The 21547-nt window shown below is 46.9% G+C and overlaps 1 protein-coding gene across 1 annotated transcript in view; it reads right to left on the reverse strand.

Moving 5' to 3' along the window:
* Positions 1–7865, reverse strand: part of LOC144499487 (growth arrest-specific protein 6-like) — a 48606-nt gene extending 40741 nt beyond the window's left edge. The window contains exons 1-3 of the mRNA XM_078221478.1: positions 7745–7865; positions 6732–6889; positions 2525–2549 (exon numbers count right to left, since the gene is read on the reverse strand). Of these exons, the coding sequence (XP_078077604.1) occupies positions 2525–2549; positions 6732–6889; positions 7745–7796 (235 nt within the window). The 5' untranslated portion in view covers positions 7797–7865. The remainder of the gene's footprint in view (positions 1–2524; positions 2550–6731; positions 6890–7744) is intronic.
* Between the last annotated feature and the right edge of the window lie 13682 nt (positions 7866–21547).

The following is a 21547-nucleotide window of genomic DNA, read 5'->3' on the forward strand; positions in this document are numbered from 1 at the left end:
TGACTGCACTGGAGGAGGCTGTTTAGCCCATTGTTCCCGTGTTAGCTCTTTGAAAGATCTATCCAATTAGACCCACTCCCTCTGAGATTTGCTTTTCCTTCTCAAGTATTTGTCCAGTTCCTTTTTGAAAGTTATCATTGAATCTTCATAAGTTCATCAGATACAGAAACAGGATTAGGCCATTCGGCCCATCGAGTTCGCTCCGCCATTCGATCATGGCTGATATGCTCCTCATCCCCATTTTCCTCTCTTCTCCCCAAAACCCTGCAACCCATTACCAATTAAAAATCTGTCCAACTCCTCCTTAAATTTACTCACTGTCCCAGCATCCACCGCACTTTGGGACAGCGAATCTGCTTCCACCGCCCTTTCAAACAGCTCCTTCCAGATCACAACAACGCTCCGTGTAAAACATTCCTCTCGTCCCCCTCTCCCGGTTCTGCTGCAGATTATTTGAAATCTGTGCGCTCTGAGTTTTGACCAACTCAGTTCCATTCCTGTTAAAACTGGCTCGTTCTGACTGAATGACCTGTGAACTCTTCAATATGGAAATGATACAAGTGTTTTCCACACTTTCTCCCACACAGAGTGTGGGAATGTTTGAGGAAATCAATGATTAATATTGTGAATTGCTGTCGAGTGGCGGCCTCCACACGGTCACATTCCATTGTGAATCTGATCCTTCCTCACCGCTCTATAATGACCCCCTGGATGAAGCTCTGTTTGAGACGTGACACCCGGTCTGCACACTCGTCAAATTCCCAATCCTTACGGCTCATTTCGCTTTTACACCAAATGGTAAACGGAAAAATCTCAATGGAGCCAAAGGAATTGTCAATTGGGAAAGGCTGAAGAGACTGAGACTCTTTAGAAATCAGAGTGAGGGACCCGATCGAGATCTTTATAAACCGGTTTGATGGGGTCAATGTGGAGATGATGTTCAAACTTGTGGGAATCCAAAGCTAGTGACATGAACATTTGAGCAAAGGGTTTAGGAGCAGGGTAGGCCATTCAGCCCCTCAAGCCTGTTCTGCCATTGAATAAGATCATGGCTGATCTGATTGTGGCCTCAACTCCACATTTCATCCTCCCCGTTAACCTTTAACCCCCTTGTTAGTTGAGAATCTATCTATCGCTGCCTTAAAAATATTCAATGAGTCTGCCTCCACCGCTCTCTGGGGAAGAGAGATACAAAGACTCATGACCCTCTGAGAGAAAAAAACCTCTTCTCATCTGGAGTTTAGAAGAATGAGAAGTGACTTTATTGAGACGTCAATAAATCCCCTCAGGGGGATTGACAGGGTCGACGCTGAGAGGATGTTTCCCCTTGTGAGAGAGTCTAGAACCAGAGGGCATATTCTCAGAGAAAGGGGTTCCCCATTGGAGACAGGTGAGGAGGAATTTCTTCTCTCAGAGGTTAGTGAACCGGTGGAAATCTTTATCCCAGAGGGCTGTAGAGGCTGGGTCATTAAGTATGTTCAAGGCTGAGATAGACAGATTTTTATTCAGTAAGGGAATCGAGGTTATGGGGATAAGGCGGGAAAGTGGAGTTGAGGATTATATCAGATCAGTCACGGTCTCATTGAATAGTGGAGCAGACTTGCTGGGCCGAATGGCCTACTTCTGTTCCTGTGTCTTATGGTGTCTGTCTTAAATTAGATTATTCTGAACTGTGTCCCCTGGTTCTAGTCTCTCCAACAGGGGAAACTTGCTCTCAGAGTTCACCCTGTCAAGTCCCCCCAAGGTTTGACATCTTTCAGTCAGATCACTTCGCAATCCTCAATAATCCAGGGAAATTTCTTTACCCAGAGAATGGGGAGAATGTGGGACTTGCTCCCACAGGGAGTGGGGAGAATGTGGAACTCGCTCCCACAGGGAGTGGGGAGAATGTGGAACTCGCTCCCACAGGGAGTGGGGAGAATGTGGAACTCATTCCCACAGGGAGTGGGGAGAATGTGGAACTCGCTCCCACAGGGAGTGGGGAGAATGTGGAACTCGCTCCCACAGAGAGTGGGCAGAATGTGGGACTCGCTCCCACAGTGAGTGGGGAGAATGTGGGACTCGCTCCCACAGGGAGTGGGGAGAATGTGGGACTGACTCCCACAGGGAGTGGTTGAGGTGAATAGTATTGAGACGTTTTGGGTGAAGCTGGATAAACACATGAGTGAGGCAGGAATTGAAGGAGATGCTGATAGGGTGAGATGGAGAGGGCTGGCAGGAAGCTCGTATGGAACACTAACACAGAGCAGTTGGGTTGAATGGCCTGTTCTGTGCTGTACGAACTCTGTTACAGTTGATCTGATCATTTGTTATGGGGTAATGTTTCCAATTTTGGGTCAGGAGTTGTAACTCTCCACACTGAGTGATGTGGATCGCTGATTATAGGAAAGACACAACACTAATCTCAGTAAAGGTAAAGTGGGAAGTTATTCCGAGAATATTTGAGACTCTGACAGCAGCTTAAAAATCACTGGGTTTATGAAACATTCTCAAAGACTTTATTTGATATAGAGAGTAAACTTACCCATGTATTTTGGATAAAAGTAATTCTGTGGGAGAGAAAAGGCATCACATTAAATGTGGCGAGGATGATGATCAAATATTCGACAATGTGAACAGTTCAATAAGAGAATGAGATCTTTCCAATAAATCCATTCCCGGAATCACAAGACACTGAATGGGATTTTCTCACCACACTCGCCTCAAGACCAGAAAACCTCACCCGAGATGAATGGACCTGTGCACGCGGTGTCCCACCCGCGACGATTCCCGTGGTGGGCAGCACATAATGGATAACCAGTGAGATTACTCACGCTACAACCTTCTACAGATTCATTCACTCTCATTCACAGCTCACCATGTACAAAAAACAAAAATAACCTGCATTTATGTAGTGCCTTACACAACCTCCCAAGGCACTTTCCAATTAAGCAATTACTTCTAAAGTGGGCTTTTATATTTCAATGGATGTGGGTGTCATTGGCTAGAGCAGTATTTATTGCCCGTCCCTAATTGCCCCTTGAGAAGGCGGTGGTGAGCTGCCTTCTTGAACCCGCTGCAGTCCCTGTGTGGTGTAGGTCCACCCACAGTGCTGTTAGCAGTGACGGGCATCAAGGTTTCTAAATAGCCGACATGAGACGAATCTTTTCTCATCTAATACCGTCTCACAATGCTTTAGAGATCCTTGTGGTTTGAAAGCTTGAATCAAAATAGATTCTGCCAGAGAATTGATAGAGTCAAACAATGTCAAATATTCCGATGGGACACCCAGGTATAGACAGATAATGCAAGGATATGGCTAGGATAATAATTATAAATTATAGAAACGATAGGTCAATAAATAACCCGCTAATCCTGTTTCAACAGCACCTTCCAAACTCACCAACACCTAAGGGCAAGTGCAGATACCTGGGAACACCTCCACCTGGAGATTCCCCTCCAAGTCACTCACCATCCTGACTTGGAAATATGGAGTCATAGTCATACAGTGCAGAAAAGGCCATTCAGCCCATCGAGTCTGCACCAAGTTCCACACACATGAGGACGGCCTCAACCGGGATCTTGGGTTCATGTCACACTATCTGTAACCCCCACAACTTGCCTGGGCTTGCAAACTCTCACTAACTGTCCTGGCTGGAGACAATTCACATCTCTTTAACCTGTGCTTAACCCTCTCTCCACTCACATTGTCTGCACCTGTAAAGATCATGTCTCACAAATTTAATTGAATTTTTTGAAGGGGTAACCAAGAAGGTAGATGAGGGCAGTGCAGTTGATGTTGTCTTCATGGACTTTAGCAAGGCCTTTGACAAGGTACCGCATGGTAGGTTGTTGCATAAAGTCAAATCTCACGGGATCCAGAGTGAGGTATCTAAATGGATACAAAATTGGCTTCTTGACAGAAGCCAGAGGGTGGTTGTAGAGGGTTGTTTTTCAAACTGGAGGCCTGTGACCAGCGGTGTGCCTCAGGGATCAGTGCTGGGCCCACTGTTATTTGTCATTTATATCAATGATTTGGATGAGAATATAGGAGGCATGGTTAGTAAGTTTGCAGATGACACCAAGATTGGTGGCATAGTGGACAGTGAAGAAAGTTATCTCCGATTGCAACAGAATCTTGATCAATTGGGCCAGTGGGCTGATGAATGGCAGATGGAGTTTAATTTAGACAAATGCAAGGTGATGCATTTTGGTAGATTGAACCAGGGCAGGACTTACTCAATTAATGGTAGGGCGCTGGGGAGAGTTACAGAACAAAGAGATCTAGGGGTACATGTTCATAGTTCCTTGAAAGTGGAGTCACAGGTGGACAGAATGGTGAAGAAGGCATTCGGCATGCTTGGTTTCATCGGTCAGAACATTGAATACAGGAGTTGGGACGTCTTGTTGAAGTTATACAAGACATTGGAAAGGCCACACTTGGAATACTGTGTGCAATTCTGGTCACCCTATTATAGAAAGGATATTATTAAACTAGAAAGAGTGTAGAAAAGATTTACTAGGATGCTACCGGGACTTGATGGATTGAGTTATAAGGCGAGGCTGAATAGACTGGGACTTTTCTCTCTGGAACGTAGGAGGCTGAGGGGTGATCTTAAGGAGGTCTATAAAATAATGAGGGGCATAGACAAGGTAGATAGTCAATATCTTTTCCCAAAGGTAGGGGAGTCTAAAACTAGAGGGCACAGGTTTAAGGTGAGAGGGGAGAGATACAAAAGTGTCCAGAGGGGCAATTTTTTCACACAGAGGGTGGTGAGTGTCTGGAACAAGCTGCCAGGATTAGTAGTAGAGGCGGGTACAATTTTATCTTTTAAAAAGCATTTAGATAGTTACATGGGTACGATGGGTATAGAGGGATATGGGACAAATGCGGGCAATTGGGATTAGCTTAGGGGTTTAAAAAAAAGGGTGGCATGGACAAGTTGGGCCGAAGGGCCTGTTTCCATGCTGTAAACCTCTGTGACTCTATGACTTGATTGATTACCTGTTAAGACTCGCATTCCAATCATTATCTTGTAATTGAGTTTGTGTCTATATATACCCTGTTTGTGAATTGAACTCTTCATTCACCTAATGAAGGGGCAGCGCTCCAAAAGCTCGTGCTGCCAAATAAACCTTTTGGACTTTAACCTGGTGTTGTGAGACTTCTTACTGTGTCCATCCCAGGCAACATCCTGGTGAACCTCCTCTGTACCCTCTGTGTTGCTGTTCCTTCACTATCACTGGGTCAAAATACTGGAATTCCCTCCCTAACAGCAATGTGGGTGTGCCTACATCACATGGACTGCAGCGGTTCAAGAAGGCAGCTCACCACCACCTTCTCAAGGGGCAACTAGGGATGGGCAATAAATGCTGACCTAGCCAGTGACGTCCATGTCCCAAGGATGAAGAAGAAAGCCACATAGGAATGGTGTGAGTTATACAGGAGAATTCTTTTATATAAGATTCTGAAGAGACCACAGTAGAGCATTATAGCTCGATGGAGTTTGAGATACAACCATGATCTCAGTGAAGAAGAGCAGAACAGACTAAAAGGGCTGAATGGCCTCCTCCTGTCCTTCCCTTCCAACATCTCTGCTAAATCTGCTTTGGGTTAATGAAACAGCATCAAGAATTTGAATTAAAAAGAAAACAAGTTCAAAAGTTGTCTCTTGGAGTTGAGAGCTGATGTTAGTGAGTGAATTCTATGCCCTTTCCCTCTCAGTGACCTTATTCTCTGTGTAAATTATAGTTTGTCTAACACAGATAGCTACAATTTGCTATAAAGAGGCAGAGATTTAGCTGGGATTTAATCAGACATTCTTCCACTGAAAGTGCTGACACAACCACAAACAAGAAGCAAAAACATTCAGATAAAATAATGAAATTTCTGGGAAATCGCCCTGTCAACTTATCCTTGGTATTTATTTAAAGGATGCTTTATTTTGTGGCCTTGTCTCTGGGAACAGTGACTCCTATCGCACTAAACGCTGAAAGGTAACAGCCTTCAGTGAATTTCACAATGATCACCAAGGTGGTCATTTTATACAACAAAAAAATTACAAATCCACAGACAGCCTGGAATATAAGGCAAGATTGGAAATAAAGAAGCCTTATGTCCCACACAGGAGCCCAGCCTCACAGGGGCCGGAGAGTTACTAATATTCTCCTGGGCACAAACCCAGCAGTTTGCTCTTAGTTTAAATGTGAAAGTAAAGAATTTGTGTTGTTTTAACTTTCCCAGATTATGTAAACCAGGCTGAAAGGCTGGACTGTTAGTGAGTGTCTCACATCTCTGGGAGAACATCACTTTATAAATATACACACATCACACACACTCTCACACACACACAGACACACACTCTCACACACACAGACACACACACTCTCACACACACACAGACACACACTCTCACACACACAGACACACACACTCTCACACACACACACACAGACACACACTCTCACAGACACAGACACACACACTCTCACACACACACACACAGAGACACACTCTCTTACACACACATCAAACACACACATCACACTCTCTCATACATAGAGAGACACACACACACACAGAGACACACACACGCAGACACACACACAGACACACACTTTTACACACACAGACACACTCTTACACACATACACCGACACACTCTTACACACACATCACAGGGTTAGGGACATCAGTTTGAGAGAAACTCCACCCCTTGGCTTTAGGAATCGGGGGTGGGGAGATTCTTTACCGTTTCTGGGTCGTTTTCAAAAACCTCTCTGGCCTCTTCCCTGCTGCAGGATTCCTCCACACATTCTCGCTCCAAGTGCCCCTGTTTGGTCTCCTCAAAGACATGGTTAGCCCGTCTGATCCGGCTGAGGAAACTGGAAGCAGTTCTGTGAGACACAACTGTAGACAAAGAAGAAGTGAGTGAGAGAGAGAGACAGAGAGAGAGATAGTGAGAGAGAGAGATAGAGAGAGAGAGAGACAGAGACAGAGTCAGTGAAAGAGAGATAGACAGAGTCAGTGAGAGAGAGATAGTGAGAGAGAGAAAGAGAGATAGAGAGAGAGAGATAGATAGAGAGAGAGAGAGACAGAGTCAGTGAGAGAGAGAGAGAGAGAGACAGAGTCAGTGAGAGAGAGAGAGAGATAGTGAGAGAGATAGAGAGAGAGAGAGACAGAGTCAGTGAAAGAGAGAGAGACAGTCAGTGAAAGAGAGAGAGACAGAGTCAGTGAGAGAGATAGTGAGAGAGAGAGAGATAGTGAGAGAGAGATAGATAGAGAGAGAGAGAGAGACAGAGTCAGTGTGAGAGAGAGAGAGAGACAGAGTCGGAGAGAGAGTCAGTGAGAGACAGAGTCAGTGAGAGAGAGAGACAGAGTCAGTGAGAGAGAGTGAGACACAGAGTCAGTGAGAGAGAGATAAAGAGACACAGTCAGTGAGAGAGAGAGAGAGACAGAGTCAGTGTGAGAGAGAGAGTGAGAGACAGAGTCAGTGAGAGAGTGATAAAGAGACACAGTCAGTGAGAGAGAGAGAGAGAGAGAGAGAGAAACAGAGTAAGAGAGAGAGAGAGAGATAAAGAGACACAGTCAGTGAGAGAGAGAGTGAGAGAGAAACAGAGTAAGAGAGAGAGAGAGAGATAAAGAGACACAGTCAGTGAGAGAGAGAGTGAGAGAGGGACGGACAGACAGTGAGAGACAGAGAGAGAGGGACGGACAGTCAGTGAGGGAGAGGGACAGACAGTCTCAGTCTAAGATCTCGCTTACACTGCCAGGACTGTGGGCTAACGAGCAGCAGCAGGAACAGGGAGCGCAGCATCTTGTGTTGCTCAGATTCCCAGCCAGTTCAGGCTTTGCTCTCTCTCAGTCTGCACCAATTAGCAGAAAGAGTGAGAGCAGAATAAACATTACAACATTCAAATCCATCTCCTCCTTAACTCTTCCCCCACTGGGAGATTCCAGCAACCGGCTGAGCCAGTGTTTACACCAACTGGCAGCATCTCTGGGACAATCAGTCTGTGAGATAGAGATCAGGAGATTAGGGAGCAGATTGTTCTGCCTTTCCTGCAGGCCCCAGCACTGCTCCCGGTGTCCTCAAATACACAGCATTCTTCAACCTGGGCACAGCCAGGCCACCCAGCCCCCTCCCCACCGTCCCACACACACAGCCCACCCCAACACCCCCACCTTCTCCATCAATAGCATGGCACTCCCTCAGTACTGACCCTCTGACAGTGCGGCACTCCCTCAGTACTGACCCTCTGACAGTGCGGCACTCCCTCAGTACTGACCCTCTGACAGTGCAGCACTCCCTCAGTACTGACCCTCTGACAGTGCGGCACTCCCTCAGTACTGACCCTCTGACAGTGCGGCACTCCCTCAGTACTGACCCTCTGACAGTGCGGCACTCCCTCAGTACTGACTCTCTGACAGTGCGGCACTCCCTCAGTACTGACCCTCTGACAGTGCAGCACTCCCTCAGTACTGACCCTCTGACAGTGCAGCACTCCCACAGTACTGACCCTCGGGCAGTGCAGCACTCCCTCAGAACTGACCCTCTGACAGCGCGGCACTCCCTCAGTACTGACCCTCTGACAGTGCGGCACTCCCTCAGCACTGACCCTCTGACAGTGCAGCACTACCTCAGTACTGACCCTCTGACAGTGCGGCACTCCCTCAGCACTGACCCTCTGACAGTGCGGCACTCCCTCAGTACTGACCCTCTGACAGTGCAGCACTCCCTCAGTACTGACCCTCTGACAGTGCAGCCCTCCCTCAGTACTGACTCTCTGACAGTGCAGCACTCCCTCAGTACTGACCCTCTGACAGTGCGGCACTCCCTCAGTACTGACCCTCTGACAGCGCGGCACTCCCTCAGTACTGACCCTCTGACAGTGCGGCACTCCCTCAGTACTGACCCTTTGACAGTGCGGCACTCCCTCAGCACTGACCCTCTGACAGTGCGGCACTCCCTCAGTACTGACCCTCTGACAGTGCGGCACTCCCTCAGCACTGACCCTCTGACAGTGCGGCACTCCCTCAGTACTGACCCTCTGACAGTGCGGCACTCCCTCAGTACCGACCCTCTGACAGTGCGGCACTCCCTCAGTACTGACCCTCTGACAGTGCGGCACTCCCTCAGCACTGACCCTCTGACAGTGCGGCACTCCCTCAGTACTGACCCTCTGACAGTGCGGCACTCCCTCAGCACTGACCCTCTGACAGTGCGGCACTCCCTCAGCACTGACCCTCTGACAGTGCGGCACTCCCTCAGTACTGACCCTCTGACAGTGCAGCACTCCCTCAGTACTGACCCTCTGACAGTGCGGCACTCCCTCAGCACTGACCCTCTGACAGTGCGGCACTCCCTCAGTACTGACCCTCTGACAGTGCGGCACTCCCTCAGTACTGACCCTCTGACAGTGCGGCACTCCCTCAGTACTGCACTGCGTGTGTCTGTTGGGATTCTGTGCTCCAGTATCTGGAATCGGTACATTTGTTTCTGATGTGTCAGAGTGGAAAGATGTAATGAGTGGAGTACCGCAGGGATCAGTTCTTGTCCATAATTGTTCACGATTTACATTAATGACCTGGAGGAAGGAACAGAATGAAAGGTTTCCAAATTTGCCGATGATATGAAGTTCGGTGGAAGGGCTGGCTGTGATGAGGATATTGTGATTCTGCAATGGGATACGGATAGATTGGGTGACTGGGCGAAAACCTGGCAAATGGAGTTTAACGTGGGGAAGTGTGAGGTCATGCACTTTGGGAGGAGGAATCAAATGGCAGATTATCTGGATGGAGAGAAACTGCAGGTGAGTGAAGTGCAGAGGGATCTGGGTGTTCTAGTGCATGAATCACAGAAAGCTAGCAGGCAGGTCCAACAAGTAGTTAAGAAGGCAAATGGTATTTTGGTCTTTATTGCAGAGGGGTTGGAGTTTAAAAATAGGGAGGTTTTGTTGCAAACGTACAGGCTGTTGGTGAGGCCACACCTGGAATACTACATATAGTTTTGATCCCCTTACCTAAAAAAAGAATATCGTAACATTGGAGGCAGTCCAATGGAGATTCATCAGGCTAATTCCTGGGATGAGAGGGTTGTCCTATCAAGAGAGCTAAATAGTCTGTGTCTGTATTCCTTGGAGTTTAGAAGAGTGAGGGGTGATCTTATTTAAACACATATGATCCTGAGGGAGATTGACAGGGTAGATGGTGGGATGTTTTCACTCGCGGGAGAGTCTTGAACAAGGGGACATGGATACAAGATAAAGAGTGGGTCATTTAAAACTGGGATGCGTAGAAATTTCTTCTCGGAGAGGGCGGTGAATCTCTGGAGTTTTCTGCCCAGAGGGTGGTGGAGGCTGGATCATCAGAAGTATTCAAAGTGGAGGTGGGTAAATATTTGATAGATCGAGGAATAGAGGGCAATGGGGAAATGGCACAGAAAAGGGATTGAGGCCAATATAGATCAACTATGATGGTATTGAATGAATGGCAGGGCAGGCTTGAAGTGCAGAATAAGGGGTAGGCCATTTAGGACTGAGATGAGGAGGAATTTCTTCACTCAGATGTTGGTGAATCTTTGGAATTCTCTACCCCTGATGGCTGTGGAAGCTCAGCCATTGTGAATGAGAGATTGATAGATATCCAGAGACTGAAAGACTCCAAGGATGTGGGGATAGTGCAGGGAAATAGTGTTGATGTAGAAGGTCAGCCATGATTGAGTTGAATGGCAGACTGGGCGAGAGGGGCAGAATGGCCTCTTGCTGCTCCTATTTCCTGTGTTCCAATCAGGTTGCTGCCCCTGCCACTGTCCTGCCTGCCATGGAAAGGTCCGTTGACCTCAGGCTGGTTTTGGGATAAGCGAGGCCGTCAAATCTCACCCATAGAGTCATAGAGTTTTACAGCACAGAAAAAGGCCCTTCAGCCCAAAGTGTCAGCGCCAGCCACCAAATAGCTATCCAGTCTAATCCCATTTGCCAGCCTTGTGTGCTGTGGCCTTTCAAGCGCTCATCTAAACGCTTCTTAAATGTTGTGCAGGTTCCCGCCTCTCCCACTCTTCCAGGCAGCGAGTTCCAGATTCCCAACACCCTCTGGGTGAAAAAGATTTTCCTCAAATCCCCTCTAAATCCTCTGCCCCCTGGTTTTTGGCTGTTCTATTAAGGTAAAATTTCCTTCCTATCCGCCCTATCTGTGTTTCCCATCATTTTGTACGCCTCAATCAGGTCCCCCTCAGCCTTCTCTGCTCCAAGGAAAACAGCCCCAGCCTATCCGATCTCTACTCATAGCTGAACCGCTCCAGCCCAGGCAGCATCCTGGTGAATCTCCTCCACACCCTCCCCATTGCAATCACATCCTTCCCACAGAGTGGTGACTCGAACTGCACACAGTGCTCCAGCTGTGGCCTAACAGTGTTTTATACAGCTCCATCATAACCTCCCTGCTCTTATAGTCACTGCCTCGTTTAATAAAGGAAAGTATCCCATATTCCTTCTTAACCACCTCATCCCCCTGTCCTGCTGCCTTCAGGGATCTGTGGACATGAACCCCAAGGTCTCCCTGGTCCATGAACCCCAAGGCCTCCCTGGTCCATGAACCCCAAGGCCTCCCTGGTCCATGAACCCCAAGGCCTCCCTGGTCCATGAACCCCAAGGCCTCCCTGGTCCATGCACCCCAAGGCCTCCCTGGTCCTCTGTACTTTCTAATGTTCATTGTCCATTCCCTCCCAAAATGCATCACCTCACACGTTTCAGGGTTAAATTCCATTTGCCGCTGTTCTGCCCGTCTGACCCTCCCGTTTATTCCATCCTGTAAGCTAAGACTTTCCTCCTCACTATTTACCACACCACCAATTTCTGTGCCATCTGTGAACTTACTGATCACACCCTCACATTCACATCTAGATTATTAATGTACGCTACAAACAGCAAGGGATCCCTGCACCGATCCCTGCGGAACACCACTGGACACAGGCTTCCCATTACAAAGCAACCTTCCACCATCACCTTCTGTCTCCAGCCACAAAGCCAATTCTGCATCCAATTTGCCAAATTGCCCTTGACTCCACGGGCTTTTACCTTCATGATCAGTCTCCCATGTAGGACCTTGTTAAAATCCTTGCTGAATTGTATTTAGGCTTCATGGGTGGCACGGTGGTTAGCACTGCTGCCTCTCAGCACCAGGGTCCCGTGTTCAATTCCAACCTTGGGTCACTGTCTGTGTGGAGTTTGCACATTCTCCCCATGTCTGCGTGGGTTTCCTCCGAGTGCTCTGGTTTCCTCCCACACTCCAAAGATGTGCAGGTTTGGTGGATTGGCCGTGCTAAATTGCCCCTTAGTGTCAAGGGGATTAGCAGGGTAAATGCATGGGGTTGTGGGGATAGGACCTGGGTGGGATTGTTGTCAATGCAGGCTCGATGGGCTGAATGGCCTCCTTCTGCACAGTAGGATTATATGATTCTACATCAACTGCCCTCATCTACACAGTAAGAAGTCTCACAACACCAGGTTAAAATCCAACAGGCTAAAGTCCAACAGGTTTATTTGGCAGCACAAGCCACTAGCTTTCGGAGCGCTGCTCCTTCATCAGGTAAGTGGAGCAGCGCTCCAAAAGCTAGTGGCTTGTGCTGCCAAATAAACCTGTTGGACTTTAACTTGGTGTTGTGAGACTTCCTACTGTGTTTACCCCAGTCCAACGCCGGCATCTCCACATCGTGGCTCATCTACACAGTCAGCTCCTCAGAAAATACAATCCGATTTGATAGGCAGATCTCCCCATTGATTAATCCCTACCTCACCAAGTGGAGATTAATTCTGTCCCTCAAAATGTTTTTCCAATAATTTCCCTACCATTGATGTTGGACTCACTGGCCTGTAATTACCTGTTTTTTCCCTCCTTCCCCTTCTTGAAGAATGGTAACACATTCGCTGTTTCCCAGTCCTCTGGCACCTCTCCTGTGACCAAAGATTTAAACACTAGTGTCAGAGCCCCTGCAATCTCCTCCCTTGCCTCCCACAGCAGCCTGGGAAACATCACATCTGGTCCTGGGGGGTTATGTCCACTAAAGCCGCTAACACCTCTGTCCTCTCAATGCTAATGTGTTCACTTAGATCACAGTCCCCCCACTGCTCTCTGTACCTCGATCATCCTTCTCCATCGTGAACTGATGCAAAGTATTCATTTAAAACCTCACCCATGTCTTCTAGCTTCACACATAGATTTGCCACTTTGGTACCTAATAGGTCCGACTCTTTTCCTGGTTACCCTTCAGAAACACCTTGGGATTTTCCTTGACTTTACCACCAGTGTTTTTTCGTGCCCCCTCTTTGCTCTCCTGAGTTATTTTTGAAGTACCTTCCAGCACTTTCTATTCTCCTCTCAGGCATCCACTGTTTACAGCCCCCTGAATTTATCATAAACCTCCCTTTTTCTCTTATCCAATCCTGTATATCCGTGCCATCCAGGGTTCTTTCGACTTTTTAATCCTTATCGCCAATGTGACTGTGCCAAAGGTAAATGTTGTTGACAGAGTAAAGGGACGCTCGGATAGAGGCCAACTGGAGTGAGACATAGACAGAGAGGCCACAATTTTATCGTCTTGCCCGTCCCAGAATCGGGGCAGGCGAGGCTCATAGAACAACATTTTCCATTGGCCTCGGGCAGGATCTTACGAGCCTCGGGCGGGCGAGGCGGTAAAATTCCTGCAAGATGCCATTAGGAATTTGTCAAGGGGCAAAGACATGTTCCTTTTTCTACCTTTTTCAGCCTCCAGTGAATAGTCAGAGCTCTAACAGAGGGTCATCCAGACTCGAAACATCGGCTCTATTCTCTCCCCACAGATGCTGTCAGACCTGCTGAGATTTTCCAGCATTTTCTGTTTTTGCACCTGGACATTTTGTTCCATGCGACATCACTCCCCTTAGGTTCGGCAAGTCTTCAGAGTTGGTTAATGGTCAGGGACAGGAGGATGTGATCGAGAGTCAAGCAGCTAAGAGTAATCAGCATGGAGTGATGGAGGAACTTCAACTCATGACTTTGTCTAGCAGGTATAAGGTGCTTGCTACCTGTGTGGGTGAGAAGAACTACAAAGGTGGAAGCACAAACTGGCCATGGCACAATGGTGAAGAAGAGTGTGGTAGTGATAGGGGACAGTATAGTCAGGGGGATAGATACAGTTCTCTGCAGTCAGAACATCAAAGTTAATTACCTCTGCATTGTGGCCTGAGCCAGTGACAATTGGATTGAGTCAAGCAGATTAGAGAATTAAATGCGAGGCTCAAGGAGTGATGTGGGAAGAAGGGGTTTCGATTCTTGGGGCATTGCTATCAGTACTCAGGGAAGAGCGAGCTATTCCACTGGGATGAGCTCCACTTAAACTAAGCTGGGGCCAGTGTCCTGGCCAAGTATATAACCAGGGCTGTGGGCAGGGATTTAAACTGATTTGATTTATTATTGTCACATGTATTAACATACAGTGAAAAGTATTGTTTCTTGCGCGCTATACAAAGCATACCGTTCATAGGGAAGGAAACAAGAGAGTGCAGAATGTAGTGTTACAGTCATAGCTAAGATGTAGAGAAAGATCAACTTAATGCGAGGTAGGTCCATTCAAAAGTCTGATGGCAGCAGGGAAGAAGCTGTTCTTGAGTCGGTTGGTACGTGTCCTCAGGCTTTTGTTTATTTTTCCTGACGGAAGAAGGTGGAAGAGAGAATGTCCGGGGTGCGTGGGATCCTTAATTATGCTCGCTGCCTTTCTGAGGCAGCAGGAAGTGTAGACAGAGTCAATGGATGAGAGGCTGGTTTGAGTGATGGACTGGGATTCATTCATGGCCCTTTGTAGTTTCTTGTGGTCTTGGGCAGACCAGGAGCCCATACCAAGCTGTGATACAACCAGAAAGAATGCTTTCTATGGTACATCTGTAAAAGTTGGTGAGAGTCGTAGTGGACATGCCAAATTTACTTAGCCTCGTTGGTGAGCTTTCTTAACTATAGTGTCAGCATGGGGGGGGACCAGGACAGGTTGTTGGTGATCTGGACACCTAGAAACTTGAACCTCTTGACCATTTCCACTTCGTCCCTATTGATGTAGACACGGGCATATTCTCCTTTACGCTTCCTGAAGTCGATGACAATCTCCTTCGTTTTGTTGACATTGAGGGAGAGATTATTGTTGCCGCACCAGTTCACCAGATTCTATATCTGTTTCCTGTACGTCATTGTTTGAGATCTGACCCACTACGGTGGTGTCATCAGCAAACGTGAAAATCGAATTGGAGGGGAATTTGGCCACACAGTCATAGGTGTATAAGGAGTATAGTAGGGGGCTGAGAACACAGCCTTGTGGGGCACCGGTGTTGAGGATGATCGTGGAGGAGGTGTTGTTGCCCATCCTTATTGATTGTGGTCTGTGAGTTAGGAAGTTCAGGATCCAGTCGCAGAGGGAGGTGCCGAGGCCCAGGCCATGGAGTTTGGAGATGAGTTTTGTGGGAATAATGGTGTTGAAGGCTGAGCTGTAGTCAATAAATAGGAGTCTGACATAGGTGTCCTTGTTATCTAGGTGTTCCAGGGTTGAGTGCAGGGCCAGGGAGATGCTGTCTGGGGTGGACAGAGAAAGGTCAAGGTATAGCGGCAGGGTAAAGACAAGCAGAGTGGGGCAGGATGAGTCAGAGAGTTATCTAAGCTTGCTGATCAGCAAAGAAGGTCATTGTTGGGAATAGAACAAAGAACAAAGAACAGTACAGCACAGGAAACAGGCCCTTCGGCCCTCCAAGCCTGTGCCGCTCATTGGTCCAACTAGATTATTCGTTTGTATCCCTCCATTCCCAGACTGCTCATGTGACTATCCAGGTAAATCTTAAACGATGTCAGCGTGTCTGCCTCCACCACCCTACTTGGCAGCGCATTCCAGGCCCCCACCACTCTCTGTGTAAAAAACGTCCCTCTGATATCTGAGTTATACCTCGCCCCTCCCACCTTGAGCCCGTGACCCCTCGTGATCGTCACCTCCAACCTGGGAAAAAGCTTCCCACTGTTCACCCTATCTACACCCTTCATAATTTTATACACCTCTATTATGTCTCCCCTCATTCTCCGTCTTTCCAGAGAGAACAAGCCCAGTTTACCCAATCTCTCCTCATAGCTAAGACCCTCCATACCAGGCAACCTGGTAAACCTTCTCTGCACTCTCTCCAAAGCCTCCACGTCCTTTTGGTAGTGCGGCGACCAGAACTGGACGCAGTACTCCAAATGTGGCCTAACCAGCGTTCTATACAGCTGCAACATCAGACTCCAACTTTTATACTCCATACCCTGTCCCATAAAGGCAAGCATACCATATGCCTTCTTCACCACCTTCTCCACCTGTGCTGCCACCTTCAAGGATTTGTGGACTTGCACACCCAGGTCCCTCTGTGTTTCTATACTCTTGATGGCTCTGCCATTTATTGTATAACTCCCCCCTACATTAGTTCTACCAAAATGCGTCACTTCGCATTTATCTGGATTAAATTCCATCTGCCATTTCTCCGCCCAATTTTCCAGCCTATCTGTATCCTGCTGTATTGTCCGACAATGTTCATCGCTATCCGCAAGTCCAGCCATCTTCATGTCATCCGCAAACTTGCTGATAACACCAGTTACACCTTCTTCCAAATAATTTATACATATCACAAATAGCAGAGGTCCCAGTACAGAGCCCTGCGGAACACCACTGGTCACAGACCTCCAGCCGGAAAAAGACCCTTCGACTGTTACCCTCTGTCGCCTGTGGCCAAGCCAGTTCTCTACCCATCTAGCCACCTCTCCTTGTATCCCATGAGCCTTAACCTTCTTAACCAACCTGCCATGAGGGACTTTGTCAAATGCCTTACTGAAATCCATATAGACGACATCCACGGCCCTTCCTTCATCAACCGTTTTTGTCACTTCCTCAAAAACCTCCACCAAATTTGTAAGGCACGACCACCCTCTTACAAAACCATGCTGTCTGTCACTAATGAGATTGTTCCGTTCTAAATGCACATACATCCTGTCTCTAAGAATCCTCTCCAACAACTTCCCTACCATGGACGTCAAGCTTACTGGCCTATAATTACCCGGGTTATCCCTGCTACCCTTCTTAAATAACGGTACCACATTCGCTATCCTCCAATCCTCAGGGACCTCACCTGTGTCCAATGAAGAGACAAAGATTTCCGTCAGAGGTCCAGCAATTTCATCTCTCGTCTCCCTGAGGAGTCTAGGATAGATGCCATCAGGCCCTGGGGATTTGTCAGTTTTAATGTTACCTAAAAAACCTACCATTTCCTCCCTTGTAATAGAGATGCTCTCTAACAGGTCAACACCTCCCTCTGAGACACTCCCAGTCAACAAGTCCCTCTCCTTTGTGAATACCGATGCAAAGTATTCATTTAGGATCTCCCCTATTCCCTTGGGTTCTAAGCATAATTCCCCTCCTTTGTCCCTGAGAGGTCCCACTTTTTCCCTGACTCGCAAGGGGAATAGAATATAAAAGCAGAGATGTCTTGCTGCATCTGTACAGGGCATTGGTGAGGCCGCAACTGGAATACTGTGTGCAGTATTGGTCCCCTTATTTGCGGAAGGATACATTGGCCTTGGAGGGAGTGCAGAGAAGGTTCACCAGGTTGATACCAGAGATGAGGGGTGTTGATTATGAGGAGAGATTGAGCAGATTGGGTTTGTATTCGTTGGAATTTAGAAGGCTGAGGGGGGATCTTATAGAGACCTATAAGATAATGAAGGGGCTGGATAGGGTAGAGGTGGAGAGATTCTTTCCACTTAGAAAGGAAGCTAGAACTAGAGGGCACAGCCTCAAAATAAAGGGGGGTCAGTTTAGGACAGAGTTGAGGAGGAACTTCTTCTCTCAGAGGGTGGTGAATCTCTGGAATTCTCTGCCCACTGAGGTGGTGGAGGCTGTCTCGTTGAATATGTTTAAATCACGGATAGATGGATTCCTGATCGGTAAGGGAATTAGGGGTTATAGGGATCAGGCGGGTAAGTGGAACTGATCCACTTCAGATCAGCCATGATCTTATTGAATGGCGGGGCAGGCTCGAGGGGCTAGATGGCCTACTCCTGCTCCTATTTCTTATGTTCTTAACTCTTTTGTTCCTAACATATGAATAAAATGCCTTAGGATTCTCCTTAATCCTATCTGCCAAGAACATTTCATGACCTCTTTTTGCCTTTCTAACTCCCCATTTGAGTTCTTTCCTACTCTCTCTGTATTCCTCCAGAGCTCCATCTGTTTTCAGTTACCTGGACCTAACGTACGCCTCTCTTTTCTTTTTGATCAGATCCTCAATTTCCCTGGTTATCCACGGCTCTCGAATCCTACCTTTCCTATCCTTCCTTTTTACAGGCACATGCTGTTTAAAAAAATAAATTAAAAGTTCTTTATTTGATGCCCAAAGCACCTGCAGTAAGATAAATGAATCAGCAGCACAAATAGAGGTAAATGCATCACCATTACACAAACATGCTCACAAACTGACTCGGTTAGGAAATATTCCAGCAATATTTCAGACAGAGACAGAATGACAATGGAGGAGGGATAGTCCTTACAGTAAAGGATGATGTGGGCATTAGTGATACAGAGTCTGGCCTTGGAGCATCAGGAACTGGACCAGTTTGTGTTGGAAATTAGAAATAGCAAGAATCAGAAAACACTGGAGTGGTTTATAGACTCCCGAATAGTAGCTATACCGTTAGATAGAGCATTAAACAAGAGATTATTGAAGCTTGTATGAAAGGCAGTGTAATAATTGAGGGGTCTTAAATCTTCATATAGACTGAAGCAATCAAATTAGCAAAGACTAATTTAGAGGAGGTGTTTGTAGAATGATTTCATGACAGTTTTCTGGAACAATACATTATGGAATCGAATAGAGATAAAGCTAGTATTGTGTAATCATATAATCCCTACAGCGCAGAAGAAGGCCATTTGGCCCATCGAGTCTACACCGACTCTCAGAAAGAGCATCTTACCCAAGCCCACACGCCCTGCCATATTCCCATAGCCGGTAACCTAGGAAACTAAGGAGGTTAATATCAACAGAAAAAAAGTATTGAAGAAATTTGAGAGATTAAAATCTGACAATCCTCTGGACCTGATAGTTACACCCTACTGTTCTAAAAGAGACAGCTGCAGAGACAGTAGAAGTGATAGCTACGATTTTCCAAAGATCCTTAGATTCAGGAGCAATTCCACTGGATTAGAAATTGGTTAATGTCAAACCCCTTCTCAAGAAAGGAAGGAGAGAGAAAACCTTGAATTGCAGGCTGGTTATCCGAACATCAGTTTTTGGGAAAATGCTGGAATCATTTATTTTTAAGGAAGTCTTAACAATGCACTTAGAAAAACAGAGTACAATTAGAACTCGTCAATCGTTTTACTAAAGGGAAATCCTGTTTGACAAATTTATGAAGATGATTTTGAATATGTAACTGGCTGGGTAGATAGAGGGGAACCAGTAGATGTAATATACATAGATTTCCAAAAGGCATTCGACAAGTTGTTGTACTAAAGGTTAATTGACAAGATAAGGTCTCAGAGAGTTTGGGGCAATATATTAGCATGGATAGAGGATTGATTGACAGATACAAAACAGAGAGAGGGCACAAACAGGGCCTTTACAAATTGGTAGAGAGTAAACAGTGAAATGCCGCAAGGATCAGTGCTGGGGCCTCAGCTATTTACAATATTAATGACTCAGATGACGCGATAGGGAGTAACGTATCTAAGTTTGCTGAGTGGGGAAGGAGATGGCAGATGGGGTGTAATGTGGGAAAGTGTGACATTATTCACTTTGGTCGCACGAATAGAAAAGCAGAATATTTTTCAAAATCTGTGACTATATTAAAGCCATTTCACAAATGCAAGCTGCTGTGGATGGAACCGTTGTTTCACACTGTCTGCCTGACAGAAGGGAATGTCTGAGATTAGCAAGGATGGTGTGTGAACAATTGACACCATTGCAGGAAACCAGGGCACAGATTTGAAGAAGACAGAGTCAGCTGGTAATCTTCATCACGATAGGGGGAAACTCAGGTCAGAGAGGGTGAACACTGATCCCACACTTCACTCTGATAGCTCCACTCTGCACACATACAGACACACACACGCGCACACACACATCCACACAGACACACGTGCACACACACACAAGCACACACGCACACACACTCTCACACACATTCACACACACACAGACACACACACACACTCTCTCTCTCTCACACACACACACACAGACACACACACTCTCACGCACACACACACACACACACATTCACACACACACAGACACACACACACTCCCTCACACACACACTCACACACACAGACACACACACACTCTCACACATTCACACACACACAGACACACTCTCACACACACACACACATTCACACACACAGACACACACACTCTCACGCACACACTCACACACACTCTCTCACACACACACACATTCACACACACACAGACACACACACACTCCCTCACACACACACTCACACACACAGACACACACACACTCTCTCACACATTCACACACACACAGACACACTCTCACACACACTCACACACACACACACAGACACACACACTCTCACACACATTCACACACAGACACACACACACTCTCTCACACACACACACGCACACAGACACACACACACTCTCTCTCACACACACACACGCACACAGACACACACACACACTCTGTCACACACACACACACTCACACACACTCTCTCACACACTCTCTCACACACACACACGCACACAGACACACACACACACTCTCACACACACACACAGACACACACACACAGACACACACACTCTCTCACACACACACACACACGCACACAGACACACACTCTCTCACACACACACACACAGACACACATACACAGACACACACACACACTCACACACACACACACACAGACACACACACACACACACAGACACACACACTCACACAGACACACACACACACTCTCTCACACACACTCACACACACAGACACACACACACACACACTCTCTCACACACACTCACACACACACAGACACACACACAGACACACACACTCTCTCTCACACACACACACACAATCTCCATTTCACAACTCAATTTCTAAATTATTAAACATTATTTTTAGAAACCCCTCGCTCAGGTCGTGCTGTACAAATGCAAGTTGTACCAGGAGTCGGAATGTGTCCGTAAGGGAGACAGAAAGGTGACCGTGTCCCAATATTCTTTAAACAAACATCATTCACAATAACATTAAAAAATAACCAGAGATTTGTGGAAACAATTTGTGGCAGCTTTTAGAAAAATTATCTTTAAATATTCATGAAGATTTCATGATGTCAGTGTGCAGGTGATCATCCGAGAGAATGGGAAGGAAAATGGAGACATTAAAACCTTGCATTTGTGCGGCATGACCTCATGGGATACTAGTCTCTACTTTCTACCCTCTACTTTCTCAGAAGGCTAAGGAAATTTGGCATGTCAGCCACGACTCTCACCAACTTTT

The sequence above is a fragment of the Mustelus asterias genome, chromosome 10 (genome assembly GCF_964213995.1).
Source record: "Mustelus asterias chromosome 10, sMusAst1.hap1.1, whole genome shotgun sequence".
NCBI lineage: Eukaryota > Metazoa > Chordata > Chondrichthyes > Carcharhiniformes > Triakidae > Mustelus > Mustelus asterias.